This window comes from Mus pahari, chromosome 22, assembly GCF_900095145.1.
Source record: "Mus pahari chromosome 22, PAHARI_EIJ_v1.1, whole genome shotgun sequence".
NCBI lineage: Eukaryota > Metazoa > Chordata > Mammalia > Rodentia > Muridae > Mus > Mus pahari.
In genome coordinates this window covers 32,494,623-32,516,945 of record NC_034611.1, presented here as the reverse complement: position 1 = coordinate 32,516,945, position 22,323 = coordinate 32,494,623, and the positions used below count along the sequence as shown (strand labels likewise).

Here is a 22,323-nt window from a genome sequence, read left to right as displayed (position 1 = left end):
TTATAGCTAATCCTTTAATAATCTGGTATGTTTCCTGACTCTGCAGTGAGACGATGAAGCTTTTCAGATATTAAGCCTTCATTTTAGGTTAGTTATCATGTAATTTGTGCAGTTGAAATTTCTGTCACAGCACATAGCAGGAGTTGAGAAGGATTGCACAAATGCACATTTTCACTTTGTTATTTCAGATTAATAACAGTTGACCTCTTATTCCCAGGCCTTAACTCAGCGACTTGGTCGGATTATCAATGGCCACCTTGACCTTGATAACAGAGGAGTGGTTTTCACGGAGGCCTTTGTCGCTCGCCATAAAGCGCGCGTCCGTGGACTCTTCAGGGCTATCACCCGGTAAACATGTTCCCAAGTGGAGATGGGACTTACACTTTTATTTGACATGATTTACATTTTTTCCTAGCAGCTGAATCTTTTTGAAGCAAAATCTCTTTGAGCATCCCAGCTTTTAAGCAGGTGAAAGGAGAGCTTCTCTGGAGTGGGGCTGTACCAGAGTTCCACCTTCAACCTGTTCCGTACATCCCCCTCCGCTCCCTGCTCCGACAACTTCTGTCCTGCTGGGAAAGCAGTTTAAAATCTGATGCTGACCTCACTGCATACGAATTACCCTGAGGTCATGAAAAGACCATGCAGTTATTAAAGTAGAAGCTTGGGTCCATTGTTATATTACACAGTAGCCTTGAGTTGTGAGGTAGTGAGGTCAGAAGCTTAACTTACTTGGAATTTAGATGGCGCTGTTTTTAGGATTCTTTTCCTACGAGTCTACAGTATTAAGGAATAGCAGTGTTACATTAGACAAGGAGCTAAGTCTGTAGCCTGTTTAGATTTATTTAAATATAGGATTTAGAAAGCCTACATTCTTAATTACCTCCTCACCTTTGCATCAGATTCTGTCGAGTGGCTTTGTGTTCTGTCAGAGTTTGAGAGGTCCAGATTTTCATCTCACATAACTCTCTGGATGTCATCTTCCTCTCCCTCCAGTCTCTGCACTTTTAGACCAGTGTCTGCATTCGCTGTCATCCTCTTACCCCCTGTCCCTCTCAAGCCACTGGTCTGCTTCTATGGCCTACAGTGTCAGTATCACCAACCTAATGTCTATTATCTGTCCTCACTGTCCTTGTTTAACCGCGCACACCTCTCTTAGATGGGGAAGTTGTCGTCATTTAGCAACAGGACGCATTCACTGAACACTGAATACATACAAGGCAAGAGGAGAACCGAAAGGTTTGGAGAGGAAGCTCATAGTCTGGTGGAACAATTTTTTTTTTCTTTTCTTTTTTGTTCTTAAATAATTTGGAACTTATAGATTAGAGAGTTTTTCTATGACCAGTATCAAAGTTGCTTAAATTTTACCACAAATAATTTTATCTGTGTTTCCTACAATATAAAATAGAACTCATAGTCAGAAAATTAACATTGATACACACACTCATCTAGTCTTTGGATTCATTTTGATATGCAGAAGGCTTCAGCACTGCCCTTTCTGGCTGTTTCAGGTTCAGTTCAGAATCACGTATTTCATTTAATTGTTACAAGTTTTTGTTCACCTTTAGTCTGGAACACTTGTTTAGTCTTTTTCTGACTTTCCTGATATCAATATTTTAAAGGTCACAGATCTGGTATTCTTTAAAATGTTAACTTCTCTTGTCTGCTCGCTGTTTGATGGTGCTGTGTCAATATTTACACTGGCCATCATTGACAGGCACACACAGAAGGAACACTTTATTCTTTTAATTAAATCTTAGCAGATGATGCACAGTTAGATTTTTTTCAATTACTGATGAATATGTTATATTTACTTTACAGATATATCTCATAAAATCCTTGTAAAGCTGCTTGCTTTTCTTTGTAAAAACAAACAAACAAACAAACAAGTAGCATGTACAGGGATAAAATTTTAGAACCATGTATCCCATTCCTCCTCAGATTTCCAGTTTGTTTATTTGTTTTGTCACTGGGGACTTAGTGTTCCCTAAATTTGTTATTTGGCTTTAGGTTGATATAAATTACATTTTCAGATCACCATTGATTTTACTAAAAGATGGCCCTCAGACTGGCTTTGACCTTCTGGCATTCCTCTGTGGTATACTTTTTTACAGATAACGGAAAAATGTTTAGGTTCAGCTCATAGTTCCCTGTCTAGCCATTTCTCCAAGGCCACCCGATTCTTCTTTTGGAGCACATCTGGGTACTTAGATGCTTCTCACACAATTTGAGTCTAACTGTTCCTTGGCCCTTTTGGTAAAGAGGAGAGGACACACTGACACAGATATGTGCACGTTGTGTGGATTTAATTGTAAACATATATAGAAAAACCATGTTTTCAAGTTGATAGCTCCAATTCAAACAAATACTAAGCTTCACTTCATTCTTATTTTCTTTTTCTTACTACTTTTTCATTTCCTGTATTTGTAATTCTCTGCTTCAACCATGAGAGACTGAGCATTTATTACCTGTATCATGTTTATTTATCTCATAACTCCCATTATGTACCCGACTTGTTGCTGCGTACTCTCTCTTCCTTGAGTTCTAGTCAGAACCCATATGCAATCACCCTCCAAACACAGGAAGTGTTGGTCTTTAGGGGCTGCAGAACTGGGAAGCTGATTGGTAGCGATAGAGGGAGACAGGTTTGATACTGTTGTGCCCGACAAGTTTCTCATTTAGTTAAAAACTAAAAATACTTTTCTGTTACTATATATGCCCTTTATATTTTGCTGATTCCTGTAGCAAGTGTAAATTTTGTCACGATCAGCAGTTTAGTTTTGTTTTCTCTCATAGTAGCCTTGAGCTACTATGTAGAGATATTGTCAAGCTACAGAGTAAAGCTAATTCTGAACTGAGAAGATATTGCTGAGACCAGTGTCTTCCAGATAGTGCATTCAGTTCACTGTATGTGTGTAATAGCTAGAAACTAAGAAAGTGCTTCTCTTTTCTGGTCTGAAGCCATTTGCAGCCAAAAGGTTATGTTGGCAGCTGTTATGGGTAGCTAAAGGATCAGGAAGTAAAAACTGGTATGAGTGGGACATGCAAGTGCACTGACCATGTTCTGTTCCAAACTGAAATACAAATTCATTAAACAAAAACCTTAGAAGTTTAGTACATTTGTTGAATACACACAATGACTAATACCTAGGAGTTCCAAGGTGGAGTCCTTTAAGGTGGAGTACTTTAAGGATGGAGTCCTTTAAGGTGGAGTCCTTTAAGGTGGAGTCCTTTAAGGTGGAGCCCTTTAAGGTGGAGTCCTTTAAGGTGGAGTCCTTTAAGGTGGAGCCCTTTAAGGTGGAGTCCTTTAAGGTGGAGCCCTTTAAGGATAGAGTCCTTTAAGCTGGAGTCCTTTAAGGTGGAGCCCTTTAAGGTGGAGTCCTTTAAGGTGGAGCCCTTTAAGGTGGACTGTTTTATGTTTTTGTAGCAGGAGGAAAAAACACACACAGAATAACTTGTAAGAAGGTTATGATGATTGCTGTAAGATAAACAGAGATGACACATTTCACAGCATACTGGGACCTAATTCAAACAATTTAATAAAGCAAACTGATCTACATGAAATTTTGTTAAATAATTTAGTCAAAATTCTCCAAACACAGGAGGAGCTTTAAGTATTTCATTCATTTTTAAAAATAAGTGTTTCTATTTTTACCAAGTTTCTTAAATGATTTAAAAGAAAATAAAGTTGTGGCTTTCTAAATAATCAATAAGGCATTAATAAGCTGGAATTAAAGGACTTTGAGTATACATAAAAATAAAAGCTAATTGAAGAACAGGGATGATGGCTTACAGTAAATAGAAACAAAATGTTACTTTAAAACTATAGGCAGTGAGTAGTAGGTGCAGGCCTGTGGAGATGGCTCCGTTGGCGAAGTGCATTCTTTGCAAGTATGCAAACCTGAGTGGAGCCTCAGCAGGCCTTAAAGCAAAGCGTGGAGGCACACGTGTGTGACCCAAGTACTATAGGGTGGAGACAGGCAGATCCTGAGAGCTCTTACTCATTTTAATCATATACATTGTATACTAAATTAGTTTCAAATTTTTTCTTTTAATTTCCCATAAAGGCCTACAGCAGTGAACTCTCTGGTTTCAAAATATGGATTTCAGGAACAGCTCCTTTACTGTGAGTTTTGTTTACGTTTGTATTACTTTGGTTGTGGGTGTAATGCAGTAATAGAGTGTGTTCTGAGAATTTACAGGTACCTGGCTTTCTTCTGAACCAGGGATGAGAGAAAGGTTATTTTTATTTTATTTTGTTTTTTGAAGACAAAAGTAGGACTGGTGAAGAAAAGAGGGAGCTAGAAGTAGGGATCAGAGGTGAAGAAAAGAGGGAGCTAGAAGTAGGGATCAGAGGAAGAGAGGTGGTTTGGCTTGGTTTGGTTTGGTTTGGTTTGGTTTGGTTTGGTTTGGTTTGGTTTGGTCTGGTCGTTCACCCATCAGAGATTGGGCGGGCTCATTTCCTGGGATCTCAGTAGGGTATCGCTCAGTGATAGTGGTGTGGATCCTTTGGCAAATAAAACTATGCCAGGAACACAGACCAGAGGGGAAGAGTCTGGGGACACACAGCTCTCTTCAAGTGTATACATTTAATGCCCAAGGATTTCCCAGTAGGTTCTACCTCCTACAAACTCCATCAGCACCCAGTAGCACCTCTCTAGGACCAAGAAGATATTCAGCATCCAAAGTGCAGCACTGCTTTATAGACCATTAAGCAAACAAAGTGATCTCATTTTTTCTTTTTTATTATATCTTATGTTTTAAGAGTATAATAGAACCATGTAATTTCTCCCTTCCCTTTCTGCCCTTAAACTTTTTATATATGCCCCTTGCTCTTACAATGATGACATCTTTATTAATTGTTCTTGTTTGGTGATGGTGGTCATGGTGTTTGGGAGAGGGGTATGTGTGTGTGTGTGTGTGTGTGTGTGTGTGTGTGTGTGTGTGTTACTGGATAACTAATTGCGATGCTGTTCCCTGGGGAAGACTTTCTCCTGCTCTGAGCATTTCTTAGTCGCCTGTGTTAAGGTTGAAGCCCCCTGGGCTTTCTTCTATCACATTAGCAAGTCTTTTGTTGTGGGCATCTGCGTTGGTAGGATTTTGACATTCCTAGGAGACTCAGTTTCACATTAAATTCCCCATTCCTCTGGGTCTTTCCACCCTCTCTTCCACGGTAATCCCTGAACCTGAGGTATAAGAATTGTATTATAAGCCAGGCGTGGTGACGCACGCCTTTAATCCCAGTGCTTGGGAGGCAGAGGCAGGTGGATTTCTGAGTTCAAGGCCAGCCTGGTCTATAAAGTGAGTTCCAGGACAGCCAGAGCTATACAAAGAAACCCTGTCTTGAAAAACCAAAAAAAAAAAAAAAAAAAAGAAGAGAGAGAGAGAGAGAGAGAGAGAGAGAGAGAGAGAGAGAGAGAGAGTGAGTGTGTGTTATATTATAGATGTCCATTGTGTCTTGGCTCCACAGCTATGCCTTTTGATTGGTTGGGGTTTTCCGTGATGGTCTAAGTGTGTTGCAGAAAGTTTTCATGATAAGGAGTTGGAACCACACTGTGTGTGTCTTACTCAGGGTTTCTATTCCTGGACAAAACATCATGACCAAGAAGCAAGTTGGGGAGGAAAGGGTTTATTCAGCTTATACTTTCCATACTGCTGTTGATCACCAAAGGAAGTCAGGACTGGAACTCAAGCAGGTCAGGAAGCAGGAGCTGAGGCAGAGGCCATGGAAGGATGTTTCTTACTGGCTTGCTTCCCTAGCTTGCTCAGCCTGCTTTTTTATAGAACCCAAGACTACCAGCCCAGAGATGGCACCACCCACAAGGGGACCTCCCCCCTTGATCACTAATTGAGAAAATGCCTTACAGCTGGATCTCATGGAGGCATTTTCCTAACTGAAGCTCCTTGCTCTGTGATAACTCCAGCTGGGTCAAGTTGACACAAAACTAGCCAGTACAGGGGGTATAAAGACAAATATTCAGAGTGTAACCTGGGATTATGCTGGTTTTAGTAAAGTAGCAGTTGTTGGTTCTCCTCCAAGTGTCATAAATATTGGGACTTTTTTTGTTTGAACTGTAATTTTATGCATGGTGTTAAAATTTTGAATTGTCTTTTAAAAGCATAAAGTTTAGGGAGACAGACTAAAAAAGTACTTGGCCTTTAAAACTGTGTCCCTGTTCTGATCTGTCTGCTGTGTGCATTTGCTTTAAGCTGTGCTTGAGGAACTCGTTAGCACTGGCCGCTTACGAGGCACTGTGGTCGGCGGGCGACAGGATAAAGCAGTGTTTGTCCCTGACATCTATTCCAGGACTCAGAGTGCTTGGGTGGACTCCTTTTTCAGGCAGAATGGCTATCTAGGTAACTATGTTTTCTTTTCTTTGAAAGCAGAATTTCTTCCTAGCACTGAAATATTATTAGCAACTATGGTACACCAGATTCCACATGCATTTTCCTGTGGTTACTAGAGAGATTGTCATGGTTTCATTTGACTGCAAAAGTTGTTACTTTCAATTCTGTGGGGCTTAGAAACTGAAGATAATTCCATTATTACTGAAACACTAAAAATTTTAAAATGCCAAAAGATATTGATAGCTATTAACCTTCAGTAAGTATAAAGGTGATATAAAACTTAAGGTTTTAATCCCCCAAAGTGTCATGTTTAATACACTGTGTTTATTGTTTTATTAAGTTTTCTATTCTTAGTTACTTCATCGTAGAAACATTTATTGACAGATTTGCAATGCTTACTTTTATCAGCTGTCTACTACTCAGAAACAATACTGTCATTCTAAAGCGTATTTCTGAGGTTGTACCATGATTTCGGTAAAGTACACTGATTCATTTAAAGCAGTGGCCACTTTGTTTGCTGAATACAGTCTTGATCAAGCTGCAGTGCGTTGCATATTTCCATGTTTTTGAAGAATGGTGTGACTAGACTGTTCCATTAGGTACAGGGCTGTGCTTGTGGTCACGTGATCTCTGATGATGTGTGTTCAACTTTCAACAGGTTAGAACTTAGTATTAATAACCGGTACCATCTGTAACTCGGAGCCTGTTATGCTAAATCATCTACTTTAGAGAATGACTCTGCCCTAGTGTACAGTGATACAGTTTGAAAAATAAAATTCACCCCATTAACTAAAATAAGCAAACTAGATTCCAGTTTTGAGTTTTAGTTTGGACCAGTTCCATTTCCTTTGCTGCTGTTTTTCCGCTTCATTGCTCAGCAGTCCTGTCAACCCTTTCAGCTGGAGAAGGGGCCGTGCAACTTGTGTTCACAGAGCACTGGAAGCAGGTTTCCTACAGAGGGAGACCTTTAGTAATAAATGTCCAGGAATATACCCAGGGAACAAGCTATACTATGTTTCTTTTCCTTTATTCCTCTGAAAATACCAGAATACATTACATCCACAGTCAAAAATGGATTTGTGTATAACTTTTTTGTGAAGCTTCTGGAAAATGTGAGTGATTGACAGTTCCATTCAACTTCCTTGTGCATTTCTAGAATTTGACGCTTTATCCAGACTTGGAATCCCAGATGCTGTGAACTATATAAAGAAGAGGTATAAGAATACCCAACTCTTGTTTTTGAAGGCAACTTGTGTTGGCCAAGGACTCGTAGACCAGGTGGAAGCATCAGTAGAGGAAGCCATCAGCTCAGGGACATGGGTTGACATTTCGGTATGTTTAACCTTTTTCTCTTATTGATTTTTGTTTAAACCAATGATAAGTGGTGTTTTACTTGGATGTGCACATTTTAGAAATAAGCCATGTAAAGATAATCTTGCCTTGTTACAATGGAAATTTTATTATTTTAGGCTGATGTTTTTAGTGTACATAACCAAATCCAGATCTGTAAATCTCAAAAACAAACAAGAAAATAATATACCAACCTTATTGATCTTGATAGTGAAATTGATGAGATTTTGCACATCTGTCTGAATTTTCTTTCCGGTTGCTGTGACAGATACCCTGATAAACATCAGGATGAACAGGCTTGTCAGCTTACAGTTCCAAGTTGCTACTCTTATCATTAGGGGAAGTCACAGGTGGAGGATTGAGAAGCAGCTTGTCATAGTACATCCACAGTCAAGGGCAGAGAACAAACTGATTTACTTCCTTCCTTTTCATCCAGTCCAGGACCTAAACCTAGGGAATGTGCCGCTAACTCTTAGGCTGAGTCCCCCCAGAGTCAAGGCAGTCCTCCACAGACCAACATGATCTAGACTGTCCCTCATTGGGACTCCCTTCCCAGGTGATTGTATACTATGTCAAGCTATTAGTTGAAAGTAACCATTATGATGTCTCTTTTTTAATTAATCATTTTATTTGTTTACATTTCTAATAATAATCCCCTTCTCAGTTTCCCCTCCACAACCCCCCCATCCTGTCCTCCTTCCCCTTTGCCTCTATGAGGGCGCTCCTCCACCCACTCACCACTCTTACCTCACTGCTCTACCATGCCCATACAATGCATCCAAGCTCCACAGGACCAAGGGCTTCCCCTCCCATGGATGGCAGACAAGGCCATCCTCTGCTACGTATTCTAGAGCCATAGATCCCTCCATGTGCACTCTGGTTGAAGGTTTAGTTCCTGGAAGCTCTGGGTGGTCCAGTTAGTTGAGATTGTTCTTCCTATGGGGTTGCAATACCCTTCAGCTCCTTCAGTCCTTCCCCTAGCTTTTCCATGGGGTTCCCAGGCTCAGTCCAATGGGTGGCTATGAGCATCTTCATCTGTATTGGTTAGATGCTGGTTGAACCTCTCAGGGAACAGCCTTATCAGGCTCCAGTCAGCAAGCATTTTTTGGCATCAACAATAGTATGGGTTTTGGTGTCTGAAGATGGGATGAATCCCTAGGTGGGGTGGTCTCTGGATGGCCTTTTCTTCAGTCTCTGATCCATTTTTTGTCCCTGTATTTCCTTAGACAGGAACAATTTTGGGTTAAAAAATTTGAGATAGGTTATGCTGTCTTATCCAAGTATGAACAACTACCCTGGCCTCAGACATCCTGTTGCATTTGCTTAGTCCTTCTCCAGTAGTCTCTTCTAATGTGTTAGCATACGTTAGCATCATTGTTCAAGCTGCGCCTGTCCTTCATTTTTCCAAAGGGATACTTACTGTGGGTAAAGGTTACCTGGAGGCCAGTCTGTTATTTCTAGTCAGAGTTTAGAAATTTATTATAATAGAAGAGGACTCATGCTGTGGTTATCAAATTTCTTAAGGCATCTTTATCCTTATAGCCAGTTTTAGGTAGTTTCTCTATGATAATCACCATTCTGAATGCTATGCAAATGGTAGACAAACAAATGACTTCTCTTAGAACAGGCAGTACTTAGGGGGAGATATGTAAAATAGTAATGAAAGATAATAATTTGGATGATAAAGCTGAAAGGAAACTTTGAACAGGTAAAGTTATCAGGACTTACTGGTGAATTGTTTGTAGGTCTGTAAGAGAAGAAGCACAGAGGGGCCTTGTGGGTTCTGGTGGGGGGTTGCCAAACTTGACATTTGTATAGGGCATGCAAGTGGAGAAATGAGTTAAAATAGAAAGTGGCATATGATTCTGGAGCGCCAAGTGCTGATGGACCCAGAAGACAGTTTTGGAAATTATGATCATGTCTGCTTCTGAAAGCTGCTGGCTTACATGAGGTTATTTGAGGGAAATTGTATTTATAAATATATCTACTCATATACATGTATATTATACATACAAAACAGATAACCGCTGTTTCCCTGCATTTTTCTCATTTTCATTTTTCTCATAATTATAGCCTCTGCTGCCCAGTTCCTTGTCAGTTGAAGATGCTGCTATGCTGCTTCAGCAGGTGATGAGACCATTCGGCAAGCTGGCTTCAGCTACAGTCTTTAGTGAGACGGTCGTGGTGAGTGAAAAGTTCGTAAATGACTGCACAGGACTGTTCAGCGAACGGATGCACCAAAAAGCTGAAAAGGTATTCCGGATTCTCTCCCACCTGCTAATCCTGACAGTGTTTCTATCCCGCTAGGGTCATCTGATATCTTTTGGGAAATGCCATAAATAGTCGGAATATATCATTTTACATAATTCTTTTTTATCTTCTCTAGGATTTATTGTTCTTTTTCTTCATCTTCATAGACCCCGTTAAAAGTTAGAGAACTAATTTTACAAATTAAAATCTTATCAATAGAGTTACATAGTTTTCAAATTAAGTTACCAAAGGCTTTGATTCACTGTTAAAACACTGAAGTATGTAATAGTGTTACCTATATGTAAATCAAAATTATTTTGTGCTCAGAGATCAAAGAAAGAAAAGCAATTTCTTTGTACTAGGATTAAAGGCGTGTGCCACCACCTCCCAGCGAAATGGACAATTTTCTAAACAGATACCAAATACCTAAATTAAATCATCACTAAGATACATAAGGTAAACCATCTAAACAGTCCCATAACCCCCTAAAGAAGTAGAAGCAGTCATTAAAAGTCTCCCAACCAAAAAAAAATAGGCCAGGACCAGATGGGTTTAGTGCAAACTATTCCACAAAATAGAGACAGAAGGAACCCTACCCAATTCATTCCATGAAGCCAGAGTTAAACTGCAAATTCTTCCTTGGAGATGGAATGGTTTCTGTCTAATCAGGAACCTGTCACAATTTCCTTTCATAGAGGACTTCATTTTTTTTTTTTTTAACTTTTTAACTACTGTCTAAATGTATTTTGAAGCAGAGTGCTTATAGGACTGTTGTCATAGCTACCTAATTCATGGTTGTTGTAGTTAAAGCCATGATCTTTGTGGAAAGCATCTTCTCAGATAAAACAAGCCCTATGTCTAATAGACTGTTACTGAATTCATGCAGAACTACTAAATGTTTAGCTATACTCTGTGTTTAGCTATATTCTTTGAAAGTTTACTAGTGCAAGTATGAGATATTTTCCTGCAATTATCCTGTTAGGCAGGCATGAATAAAAATATATAGGTGTGATATTAGTAAATGTTAAGTTTAAATATGTTTATTCTGTACTTGGACAGGTAGACCTCTGTATTGCTTATTTTCAAAAAATATCCTCTGGAAAGGGTATATGTAAATACAGGCTAGGAGAGAGAGAGAGAGAGAGAGAGAGAGAGAGAGAGAGAGAGAGAGAGAGAGAGACTATCATTTCTTTCCTTGAACACTTGTTTAACTAAAAAAAGAAAAAAAAAAGAGTTTAAAGAAAGGTAATCTTATCACTGGAATCCTCATTATTTAGCATTTTTTCTTAGGAAACCAAAAAAGGAAATGATATTATTTTAACTGTGGCAATATTTCTTTTGCCACTAGAAATTAAAGAACTATTTCTCATAATAAAAAAAAAAGAACTGATTTCTGAAGCTGGAAATAGTTCATTGTTTTTGTTAACATAAAATTTAAACAGTAGAGATCATCAAGAACTAAGTCATAGGAAAAATAGATTTATTTGAATTGGTTTGCAACCTGTAATCGTGAGGGCGGTAGCAATTTCCTTGCCTGTCTTGTCATTTCAAGTATACAGGTGGCATTGTACTCAAAAGAGTCTCAGAAACAACAACAACAAAAAAAAGTGGGGGAGTGGGGGACTAAGTGACTGCCTTATTTGTGGTAAAACCAGCCGGTAACTGCTGGAGAACTGCTGCTCCTAGGCAGGTGCTTGGTAGTCGTAGGCCGCCCGCTTTCGCCAGCCAGGGATGGGTACTGAAGCTAAGAGCAGCAGATGTAATTGATGCTTAGGAAGGCAGACAGCCTCAGAGCAGCAGTCATAGATTTTTATCATCTTTAGCAATGGAACCTAACACGTGTAATTAGGATGTGTAAGTAAATAAGCAACTTCTCGGCTATTTGAAATGTTACATATATTTTGCCTACCAACAAAACATGTTTCATTTCAGGAAATGAAAAATAATCCTGTGCATTTAATCACTGAAGAAGATCTGAAACAAATTTCCATTTTAGAAAGTGTTAATACAAGTAAAAAGGATAAAAAAGATGAACGCAGGAAGAAAGCAACAGGTAATGGACCACTGATAAGTAAGACTCCAAGATGAGCGGTGTATAAATACATGTTCAATGAACAAAGGGGTTAGTGCACATTTCTATTCTTGCATAGCAGACCCCTTCTGAAGTCAGAGCAGTGCTGGAGCTGTGACGATGCCTGACTACACTGTACCACAAAGACATAGTGTAGGAACACTCAGCATGGTCCTAGCACACGATAGACATACAGATCTGGGTGTGGAGGAGAAGCCAGCACAAGTAGCGTCAGCTAGCAGACCCCGACAGAGGGGCTGAAAACATACACTGGGAAAAAATGATGCTTTTTTTACCAAGTGCTGCTGCGAAAATTGAGTTTTCCTTTTTTTATGATCTTTGTACTAAGGCCATTTGAAGGTTTTCTTTTATTTAACAGATTCATATTTTTATTTTAACAGCTAATCTGAACCAACTCTTGCTACTAAATGAAATTTTAAGGTTTTGTTTAATTTTCAATTTATGTGTATGGATGTTTTTCTTTATGTATGTCTTCCTTTATGTATGTCTGTGTACCACATGTATAGCTGGTGTCTGAGGAGGCCAGAAGAGGGAAGGAATGGCATAACAGACAGTTGTGAGCTGCCACGTGGGTGCTGGGAATCCACCATGAATTCTCTGTAAGAGCACACACAGTGTTCTTAACCACTGAGCCATCTCTTCAGCCCCTAATAAATTAAGTTTTAATCATGAAAAGGGAAATGACACAGTGTATTCTGGTTTTGTATGTGTTCAATGAAAAGATACAAAGCCTGTTTTCCATCTCTTTTGTTTTCCCTTCTGTATTCTCATATTTGCCAGACTCATATTCACTTCATGGCCTCTGCACTAACAGGGCTGCTCAACCTCACCACTTCTTCTAAACTAAAAGAAACTGGATTCATCTTTCATTTTGAGTTTGACTCCAAATTCACTTCCTTGGGTGCCTTTCTAGTCCCTCTCAGTAGAGACCACACTGGTATTATCTTTCCCATTCGGGATGACATATTGGTGCGTGATCTTGTTTGGAAACAGTGTCTGTGGTTAAATCCCTAGGATCTAAAATACCATTTGGCATAATGAAGGTTTTCTAAGCAAGCAGATCTCCCTGCTAACATTATATTTTAATCTCTTTTAAATATATACTCAGTGGCAATCGTTCTATGTAGTCCTATTATTCAGTAACTTACCATTGAGATGTACGTGTATTTTCTCTGTTTTTACTAGTAGAAACCAAATTATTAGTGCTATATCAGTACCAAAAACTTTGATATTCAGCTTTTTCATTAATAAACACATATGTATCAAATACATATGCTTAAAACATAATTTTTGCTATAAAATTTATTTCTGTTTTATTATTGAGAATGTTCCTCTTGTGAAACCTTTTTTTGCAAGACTCTTGAAATATTTTAATATTTTCTCCATTCTTCCAGAGGAGCCACAATAAGTTATTCCAGTGATTCCTAATCCTCATACATATACTTATTCTGCTACTTTATTTTGAGTGGCATTTAGAAATACACAAGTGTTGATTAATGACTTAAGTCAGTATAATTGATATATTTCTCTCTCAGAGTTATAGGTCATCTAGTACTTTGTTCTGAGTGACTGCAGTTGTATGGCAGTAATTAACTATAGTGCATGAATCATGTCCAACTTGAAATGTCTCCCATAAGAAACTCTCCACCAACTATTAAAGATACATTTCACTTTAGGTGTATAGTTTCATTTATTTATTTTTATCTTTATAAAGTCAAGGAAAATGAATTATAAAATATGATGAAATCTAAGATAATGGTGCTTAGCTATTAGAAAAACAAATTTAGTTTATAAAAATCACTTTATTTAACTCAGTAATCCTTATGATGAAAACTATCACTTATAACTCACTGTCAGGTGAGTACTCTGTTTCATAGACAAGAGATCCTAAATGTAGGCATCTACATGCAGAAAACTACTTCAGTAATGTGGCTTGACTCTCATGCGTAGTACTTGAGCTTCTCTAATGATTGTTATTGAACTCTTTAGTAAGTAATTGAAAGTAATTTGATGACTGTTAAGTTAATAAACTATTTGATGATGTTAGTTTTCTGCTACCAATTTAATGTGCACTGACATTTATCAAGTTTCTGTTACTTTTTAACCATTTCGTATTACAGATTTATAATTTAGGTGAGTGGTGGGTGAGTCTGACTCATCCAAACATGAGTAGCAATCACTCTTTTAGCCAAGAAGGCAAAACCACCGTGAAATGTCATAGTGATGATGATTAAGTAATGCGGTGAGAGCAGACATGACTAAGTGACAGGATGTTTTGAGGGGACAAGAAAGGTGACAGAGTGGCTGAAAAGATGGCTCAGTGGCTAAAGGCAGTGTCTGCTCTTCCAGAGGACCCTGGTTCAAGTACCAGCACCTGTATGGTAGCTACCAGCTCTCTGTAGCTTCAGTTCCAGAGGATCTGACCCCTCTCTGGCCTTAATGGGCACTGTATGCATGTGGTATACAAACACGAAGAGACAAAACACTTATAATTTTAAAGTAGTCAGAATTTTAAAAAAGGAGAAAGAAAAGATGAAGGAATGGATTTGTCTAAAAAGATAAGCTACAGAAAACAGGCAGCCTTGAGTATATTACAGTTTAAAACAGTTTTAAGAGATTGCTGAAGTTGAAGAGATTTTGATTTTTAGTGATATAATTTATTTACTATTGTTATCATCCTTAGTACCTTAACCTGGAAACTGATCTTTAAAAGAATTTAAATTTTTCTTTAGTTTGCTTTTCATTTTTCTGTTACATAGTTTAATATAATAACATGGTGTCATTATTTTCCAAAACTTGTTAATAAAACTAACTGATGTATTTCTACTAGAGGGCTCTGGAAGTGTAAGAGGAGGAGGGGGCAATGCCAGAGAATATAAAATTAAGAAAGTCAAGAAGAAGGGAAGAAAAGATGAGGACAGTGATGATGAGCCTCAGGCATCACATGCTGGTATGTAGCTTTGAGCTCACTATTTATTTGTATGTAGATGGTTTTCTTAACATGTGCATTAAGATGAATATAATTAGCTACATGTGTTTGTAAAGAACGTATTTATTTTGCATTTTTAGTGACCGCAAATTTTACAGTTTAATCATATAAAGTATAAGCCTGTCTCAGATTTCAAGCCAGAAGTTAACATATAAACAGAAGGGGCCTATTATGATCTTTAACAGTCAAGTCTCTCATTTTAAGGTTTGTTGGTATGTAGTATTTCTTCATGTAAAAACAACACGGCCTATAGTTAACTGTGTTGCTTCTCGTCCTCAGTGATAAACACATATGACAGTTTAGAAAATTGGACAGTTAAAAGATAAAAGAACTGGAAAGTGGTAACACTGGAAATAAAATTACTGTCAAGCCATGCATGGGGGCACATTGTTATAATCTTACCACATTTGAAGTAGAGGCAGGAGAATCAGTTTAAGTACAGATCTTGAGATGGAGGTCATACTAGGCTACAATGAGACCCTGACTCTGACTAAATCAAAACTGAAGTCAAGTTTAATGCTGGAGTATTGTCTGGAAAAGCTGACTCAACCTTCTTGGGGTTAGCTGCAAATGGAGGAACTTAGTATTCATTCATTTACTGATATAATTTTAATAAAAGGGGTGAAATATTTTTAGAAAATCTAAAATAGGGGGAAAAAAAAGCAAAAAACAAAAAACTAACAACAGAAGATCGGGGGTCTCTGTGACCACCAGGGACAGCAGAGTGTTGATCCACGTGAGGCAAGAAGGAAATCTGGTTCAGCATTTCTCAACAGCCAGCACTGGTTCAAACATCTAGAGTCTGACACAGGGAGTTTATTGTGGACATATTTAATTAAGTACAGTACAATTTGGCAAAGTTTCTTGGTACGTCACACTCCTCAGTGAACAAAGAGACAAAATTACATCAAAACTTCCTAGACTATTAACTGCATCTGGTCCTGCATGTGGAAGTTTGGTATGGCCTAGTCCTGGATCTCCTTAGGCTCGTAGTCACCTCCATTCCCCACCTTTCAGGCAGAAAACAGTTCCACATCTTCCTTTGAAACAACAACCCTGCATGTTTAACATTCTTGTTTTTCCCAGTGCTCTTTGTGAACATAAAGACTTTTATGCTCCCAATACCTTTTCACCCTAAAAGAACTCTAGGAAATAACTGGAGACTTTAAAAGGTGAAGAACATGTATTAGAAGCTGAGGCAGAGAATCATGTGCTTGTTTGAACTTTGCCAGTACATGTCTGGTTTGTTCTGTACATCTAAGATGAATTGAAGATGCCTTTGCATCTTCTAGTTCCTAGACTTCTTAATGTTTGCCAAGATTAACTACAAAAGACATCATATTTTCCTTTTCTAAATACATTTTTTTTTCATTTTTAAATAAAACAATACTACTCCCTCCTGAATCCCCAGCAACAGTTATACACACACACACACACACACACACACACACACACGCACAGAGTTAAACACACACGCACATACACATGCACACACATACACAAAGATAATAAGCCGTTACTGGCAGCATCACAATGCTTAGGCTTTCCATAAAATATTATAAGAAAGACTGAAAAAGCTATCATTGTTATTGTGCAGAAAATAATACTAATTAAGGAAGGAAACTGTTTTCGCTCTCCCTTTGTTCTCCCCTGATTCCCAGCATCAGTATGGCTTTATGTGTATGTCATTTCTCACTGTGTCCTTATTTATGAATTCCCAAGATATAGTAGGGATAAGGATAAAGAGAAACTTTTTAAAAATTATTCTCTAATACCTGTAATCTTAGAGAAATGAGGCATGTGACATTGTTTTGTGCATAGATTATTGAGGCATTATAACAGCAGTAAAACCATTCTACCTTCAAAGTAATTTCAGTGCTTTGAAAAGGGTTATGTTGTAATCTCTGAAATGGAGGGTGAAATTAGGTTCTCAACTAAAATACAGAATCAAGTCAGTATGACAGATTACTGGAGGAAATGTAATTTAACAACCTGTAAAAGGCTTATGGGAAGCAAACAGGAAAAGACAATTTAGTGTGAGCCTCAGGGTTGGAGAACAGATCTCAGAAGAGAATAGAACTTTGGGTGTCTACCTTGAAGCTCTGATTTCAACTGTTTAGATACTCATTAAGATTAAAAATTGATTTTTGAGCCATTTTACTTTATTGCTAAGGTTTCACCTGCAGAATCAATAATCTGATTTAGCTAAAAGAAATCAGTTGTATAAAAGGTATAGCTTTATCATTTGTAATGGAAATATTGTTTGCTTTCTTTGCTACCAATACTTTTCAGGTATCTGATTAGGCATGTCATTTCACAATTGAAAACATTTCCATTACAGTAACTGCATACTACTTTTATTGTTCATCAGGATAGAATTGTCTTTGAGAAAGCAAAAATAAATTATAAGGGTTTTTTCCTTTTCATTTGTACTTTTCCTAAAAGATAAATTTTAACTTAGTCCTGTCTCTTTCTGAAGCTCTTGTGTAAATTCAAAGGCTGTTGACTTCAGTAAGTACTCAGTTTTGTGAAGAAGGAAGGTCTCTATTGTCGAATGAGGGGAAATCACAGTTTTCTAAAATATAATCTCCTACTTGATTGATCTAATGTCTAGCTATTTGCATTTCCCAATTTAGATGGGAGGAAAGAGTTCTTCTCTTCTGGCTGTCTTATAGAAAACATTATATGGGAAGTTAAAATATGGTCACCTAAAAGAAATTCTACTATGTGAAGTTTTAAATTTGAATTTTACTGTTTACAAATATTTGCTAATATTTGCACTTAGAAGTAGCAGTTTTGTTGACATACAAATGTGTTGCTGCCTGGTGAGGTGTGCATTCCCTGCCTGGTCTTTGCTACTGGGGTCTGTTTATTTTCCCGTTGCTGACATATGTTACAGGAAAGAAGAAGCCGGACATCACATTCATGTTCCAGGATGAAATTGAAGATTGCTTAAGGAAACACATTCAGGATGCCCCTGAGGAGTTTATTTCAGAGCTTGCAGAATACTTAATAAAGCAAGTATAAATCACACCTTTCCCCATTTCTTACCGTGTGTAATTTTCACTAAGATCCTCAAACAAAGGCTTTAGACTTCTTTTTTTGTTTAATTTAAACATGAAATTCCAAATTCATTTTCCTTCAGAGGCACTTCCATTTAGGCTTTAATTAATAAAGGCTCTTGACAGAATGGACAGTAGAAACTGAGAACCTCAGAAGTGCTCACTGACATTGCAGTCTTAGGTCTTAACTGGACTAACTCATCCTTGACATAGCCTGAAAGGTAGTACCTAAAAAGAGAAGGCCGTCTTTCTATTTTGATTTGGCAAAAAGGAAACAGAGGTTACTGTTAGTCTCTGGAGAGAAACAACTGACCTCAAAACCAGTAAGGGTAGAAACTAACACCTTGTGAGTCAGCCAAGCTGAGTTCCATGAAAAATTAAAGGAAATTTTACATAACTTAGCCTCTATTAACCATACCTGGTCATCCTTCACGTTAGACCTAGCATATAAGTCTCATAGAGATTATCCAAGAGCTCAATGGATCTAAGCTATTTTATTTTGGAATAGAGCTTTTATAGTGAGATTTTTTTTTTAATATAAGTAAATTTATGCATAAAATATTACAGAGCCATACAGTCTATAAAAATAGAAAATAAATACTACTGGCTATGCACCACTGATGTTTTTAAATAATCTATTATAGAGAATATAGGTGCTTTTTAAAATACACTATGTTAATAGTACTTTGGAAATTGAGAATTTTTCTGTGGTAATTTCTGAGAATGAGGAACAAACTTACATTCTGCTATTTTCCAAATTAAATTTAGAGGTCTGTTTTATGGGGCGTTTGTTACTATCTTTCTTGTCATCTTTACTGCAATTACTTTGAATGCTTTAAATTTGTAAAAATGTTTAAAATTATTCTTGGATCAATAAGAAAAGTTCTTTACTGAGCCTCTTTCAAATTAATTTTAACTGTTAGAAATATGGAGGGCTTTTAAAGTGTTATTTCACTACAAGCAAAATGTCTTATCTAATTTAAACGTACATTTTAATTAACCATATTTATCTTGTCCCAGGCCTCTTAATAAAATGTATCTTGAGGTAGTCCGTTCAGTCTTCATGTCGTCAACATCTGCTTCTGGAACTGGCAGAAAGCGCACAGTCAAGGACTTACAGGAAGAGGTTTCAAACCTATACAATAATATCAGATTATTTGAAAAGGGGATGAAATATTTTGCAGGTATATGAAGTGTCTTTTTCACTGAACCTTGTAATTCTACAAGGAAGTCAGTTGTAATACAGTGTCCTTCTTTTCCAGATGACACACAGACTGCTCTTACCAAGCACTTGCTGAAGACCGTGTGTACCGATATCACTAACCTCATGTTCAACTTCCTAGCCTCAGATTTAATGATGGCGGTAGAGGACCCTGCAGCAATTACAAGTGATGTATGTTAGTGAATTGTCTGCCGCTTGATGCAATTGGAGTCTGAGCATGTTTTTATTTTCTCTCATTTGAACAAGTTTAAAGGGAAAGTAAAATAACAGCTTTTATATAGAAAAAAATTCTAAAGAATTTAAGTAATCGTACAATGCTTATATAATTTTATAAGGATTGATAATATGACCAAACTAATTATGGTAAAGAGATTCAATTACTTTATTGAAAAGATAACTTTTTCTAATAGTTTCTATCAGTCTTCTCCCCTTTCTTGTTGATTTATAACTCCCTTAATAATTAATCCAGTTTTCTTAAGTTCACAGCCATTTTTTTTAGGCAATGTACCACTTAAATGTTGAGACAAACTCTTAAGTTTATGTGTTTGAAACTGTGATTTTAAACTAGAGCCCAAGACCATCACTTTTGCCATATGAGGTAGAACCATGACTGTTACCTATAGGTAGAAGGTTTTGGTCTGTTCCTGTGGTAATAATGACCATTCCTCCACCTCTTTCTCTTCCTTCTCGCCCTTCTGGGACTGTCTTACAGTTAGAGATTCAGGAAAGCCTTGTAAGAAAGTCTTCATGTGGCTGACTGACTGCATTTATAACTGGCTTTGAATGTGGTAAATCCACATCCATCTAATGTAGCCTCTTTAACTATGGTTGTTGCCACAGAGGTGGCATGATTTTTCTTGGTATAAATGTTAGGTAACTCTGCTACATAATAAAGTCCATCCTCAACCCCCAGACAGAAGTGCATTATTTACCCGCTACTACTACTTGGAAGACAGTAGATTCTACCTCTTTCACGTTGAGCAACAATCTCCAGCACTCTGGAATGTTCCATGTCTCCTGTCTCTTTACTAACTTCTACTCTTAAAAAACAATATTAGCATCCTGCTCCTTGGCCTTACAAAGAAAAAGAACTAAGAGATGGAAGAGGAAATCCCTGAGTAGCCCGTGTCTTCACAGTATGAGCCTCGGGTCATTCTTCCTAAAATGTATTAGAAGGATCGGTCTGTCTGGTTTACAATACCTCAGAATTGACAGTATCGTCATCTGTGAAAGGTGATGAAAGCTTCCATATACCATGTACTATACAAGCATCTAGCCACAGAACTAGCTACGCTGCCCTTCCTACAGGCATCGCCTCTGTGTGAGAGCCACTCTTCAGGAGAGGCTGAAAAGAAAAGCCACGGTGTGTTTACCCAAGTTCTCTCTTTCCACATGGCCAGACACTAGTCTTCTAATGGAGGCTGTCAAGATGAGGGCTGAGCTCTGTGATTCTGTAGGATTTTAACATTTTTATTTCTGACTTGAGACCTAACATTCAAAACCCCAAATATATTACATTTAGCATTCTATTCTAAATGTATTCTGAATTTGTGAATATTTTTGTTTGTCTGTTTGAGCTTATATCCAGTGTATATCAAAAACACAATGCCAAAAGAATTTTTTTTTTCCGTTACAGATAAGAAAAAAAATTTTAAGCAAATTGACAGAAGAAACCAAAGTAGCTCTCACAAAACTCCACAACTCTCTAAATGAAAAAGTAAGTCATTGCTAACTGGTGACTACAGTTAGCACTTTGTGTATAAGGTTCCTTACAAACATCCCAATCAGAATCATTACAAGCTAAATCCAAGGCCAGTACTCTGTGTTAGGCACCTTTTGGGAAGGGGGAAGGAAGAAGATGGGAGCACTTAATATTTTTAGTCCTAAATCATTTTCTATTAGATTTTTTTTTTGTTTTTTTTTTTTTTTTGAGACAGGGTTTCTCTGTATATCCCTGGCTGTCCTGGAACTCAGAAATCTACCTGCCTACCTGCCTCTGCCTCCCAAGTGCTGGGATTAAAGGCGTGCGCCACCACTGCCTGGCCCTAAATCATTTTCTATTTGCCAAATGCCCTGTTAAAAATATGTGTTTAGGATGTAAAATTACAAAACAATATTAAATGTCTTTAAAAGTAAAGTATGGAATTACATGTCTTCAGAGCATAGAAGACTTCCTGTCTTGCCTGGATTCTGCCACAGAAGCTTGTGACATTATGGTGAAAAAGGGAGACAAGAAAAGGGAAAGGTAACATTGATTCTGTTGTTGCTACTCCTAAACATGAGCTTCTTCACGGTTGAGACTTGAGAATGACCGTCTGAGCCATAGAGAGTTGTAGACCTCCAGTCTACTCACGCCCTAACCCTAGGACATTTCATCAGGATTGTTACCTTTGGTACAGAAAACCTTATCGTAGTCATTATGCCTTGTTGATCCCAGCAACATAAGAGCAAAAGTACTTGTTATATAGCTTTCTCTGTAATGTCAATCTACCTATGCCAACCAAAGTTAAAGTAGGGTATAGTCATATTACCCATATTTAAAGGACTCCTTAAAATGCTATGGAATCAAGTCATTAAACTAGAGAAGGTGAAAAATGAATGCTAAAGGGAAAATATGTAAATGAGGCCTTACTAATTATGTATTTCTGTGATTTGGGTTTTGCAGACAAATCCTATTCCAGCATCGGCAGGCTCTGTCTGAGCAGCTGAAGGTCACAGAAGACCCTGCTATGATTTTACACCTCACATCAGTTCTGTTATTTCAGTTCTCAACCCACAGCATGCTCCACGCACCTGGAAGGTGTGTCCCACAGATCATCGCTTTTCTTCACAACAAAATCCCAGAGGTATTACGTCTTATTATGCTAGAAAACTTCAAGCTTTTAAACAGAGTGTTCTGGATGTGAATCACTGCCAACACCTAGCCAGGGTTAGAGACAGACGCTGTTAACATCTGTCTGCTGCAGGCAGGAACAGGGACAAGAGAGAGAGAGAGAGAGAGAGAGAGAGAGAG

At 37.9% G+C, this 22,323-nt stretch overlaps 1 protein-coding gene across 2 annotated transcripts in view; it reads left to right on the top strand.

Moving 5' to 3' along the window:
- The window catches only part of Ufl1 (UFM1 specific ligase 1), a 30,594-nt gene that overhangs the window by 5,670 nt on the left and 2,601 nt on the right, over nt 1-22,323 (top strand). For both annotated transcript variants that reach the window (XM_029533353.1, XM_021221960.2), the window contains exons 6-18: nt 218-348; nt 4,065-4,123; nt 6,208-6,354; nt 7,502-7,677; nt 9,769-9,948; nt 11,878-11,998; nt 14,868-14,987; nt 17,926-18,043; nt 19,109-19,272; nt 19,351-19,481; nt 20,947-21,027; nt 21,470-21,555; nt 21,976-22,156. In XM_029533353.1, coding sequence (XP_029389213.1) covers nt 218-348; nt 4,065-4,123; nt 6,208-6,354; nt 7,502-7,677; nt 9,769-9,948; nt 11,878-11,998; nt 14,868-14,987; nt 17,926-18,043; nt 19,109-19,272; nt 19,351-19,481; nt 20,947-21,027; nt 21,470-21,555; nt 21,976-22,156 — 1,695 coding nt within the window. The remainder of the gene's footprint in view (nt 1-217; nt 349-4,064; nt 4,124-6,207; nt 6,355-7,501; nt 7,678-9,768; nt 9,949-11,877; nt 11,999-14,867; nt 14,988-17,925; nt 18,044-19,108; nt 19,273-19,350; nt 19,482-20,946; nt 21,028-21,469; nt 21,556-21,975; nt 22,157-22,323) is intronic.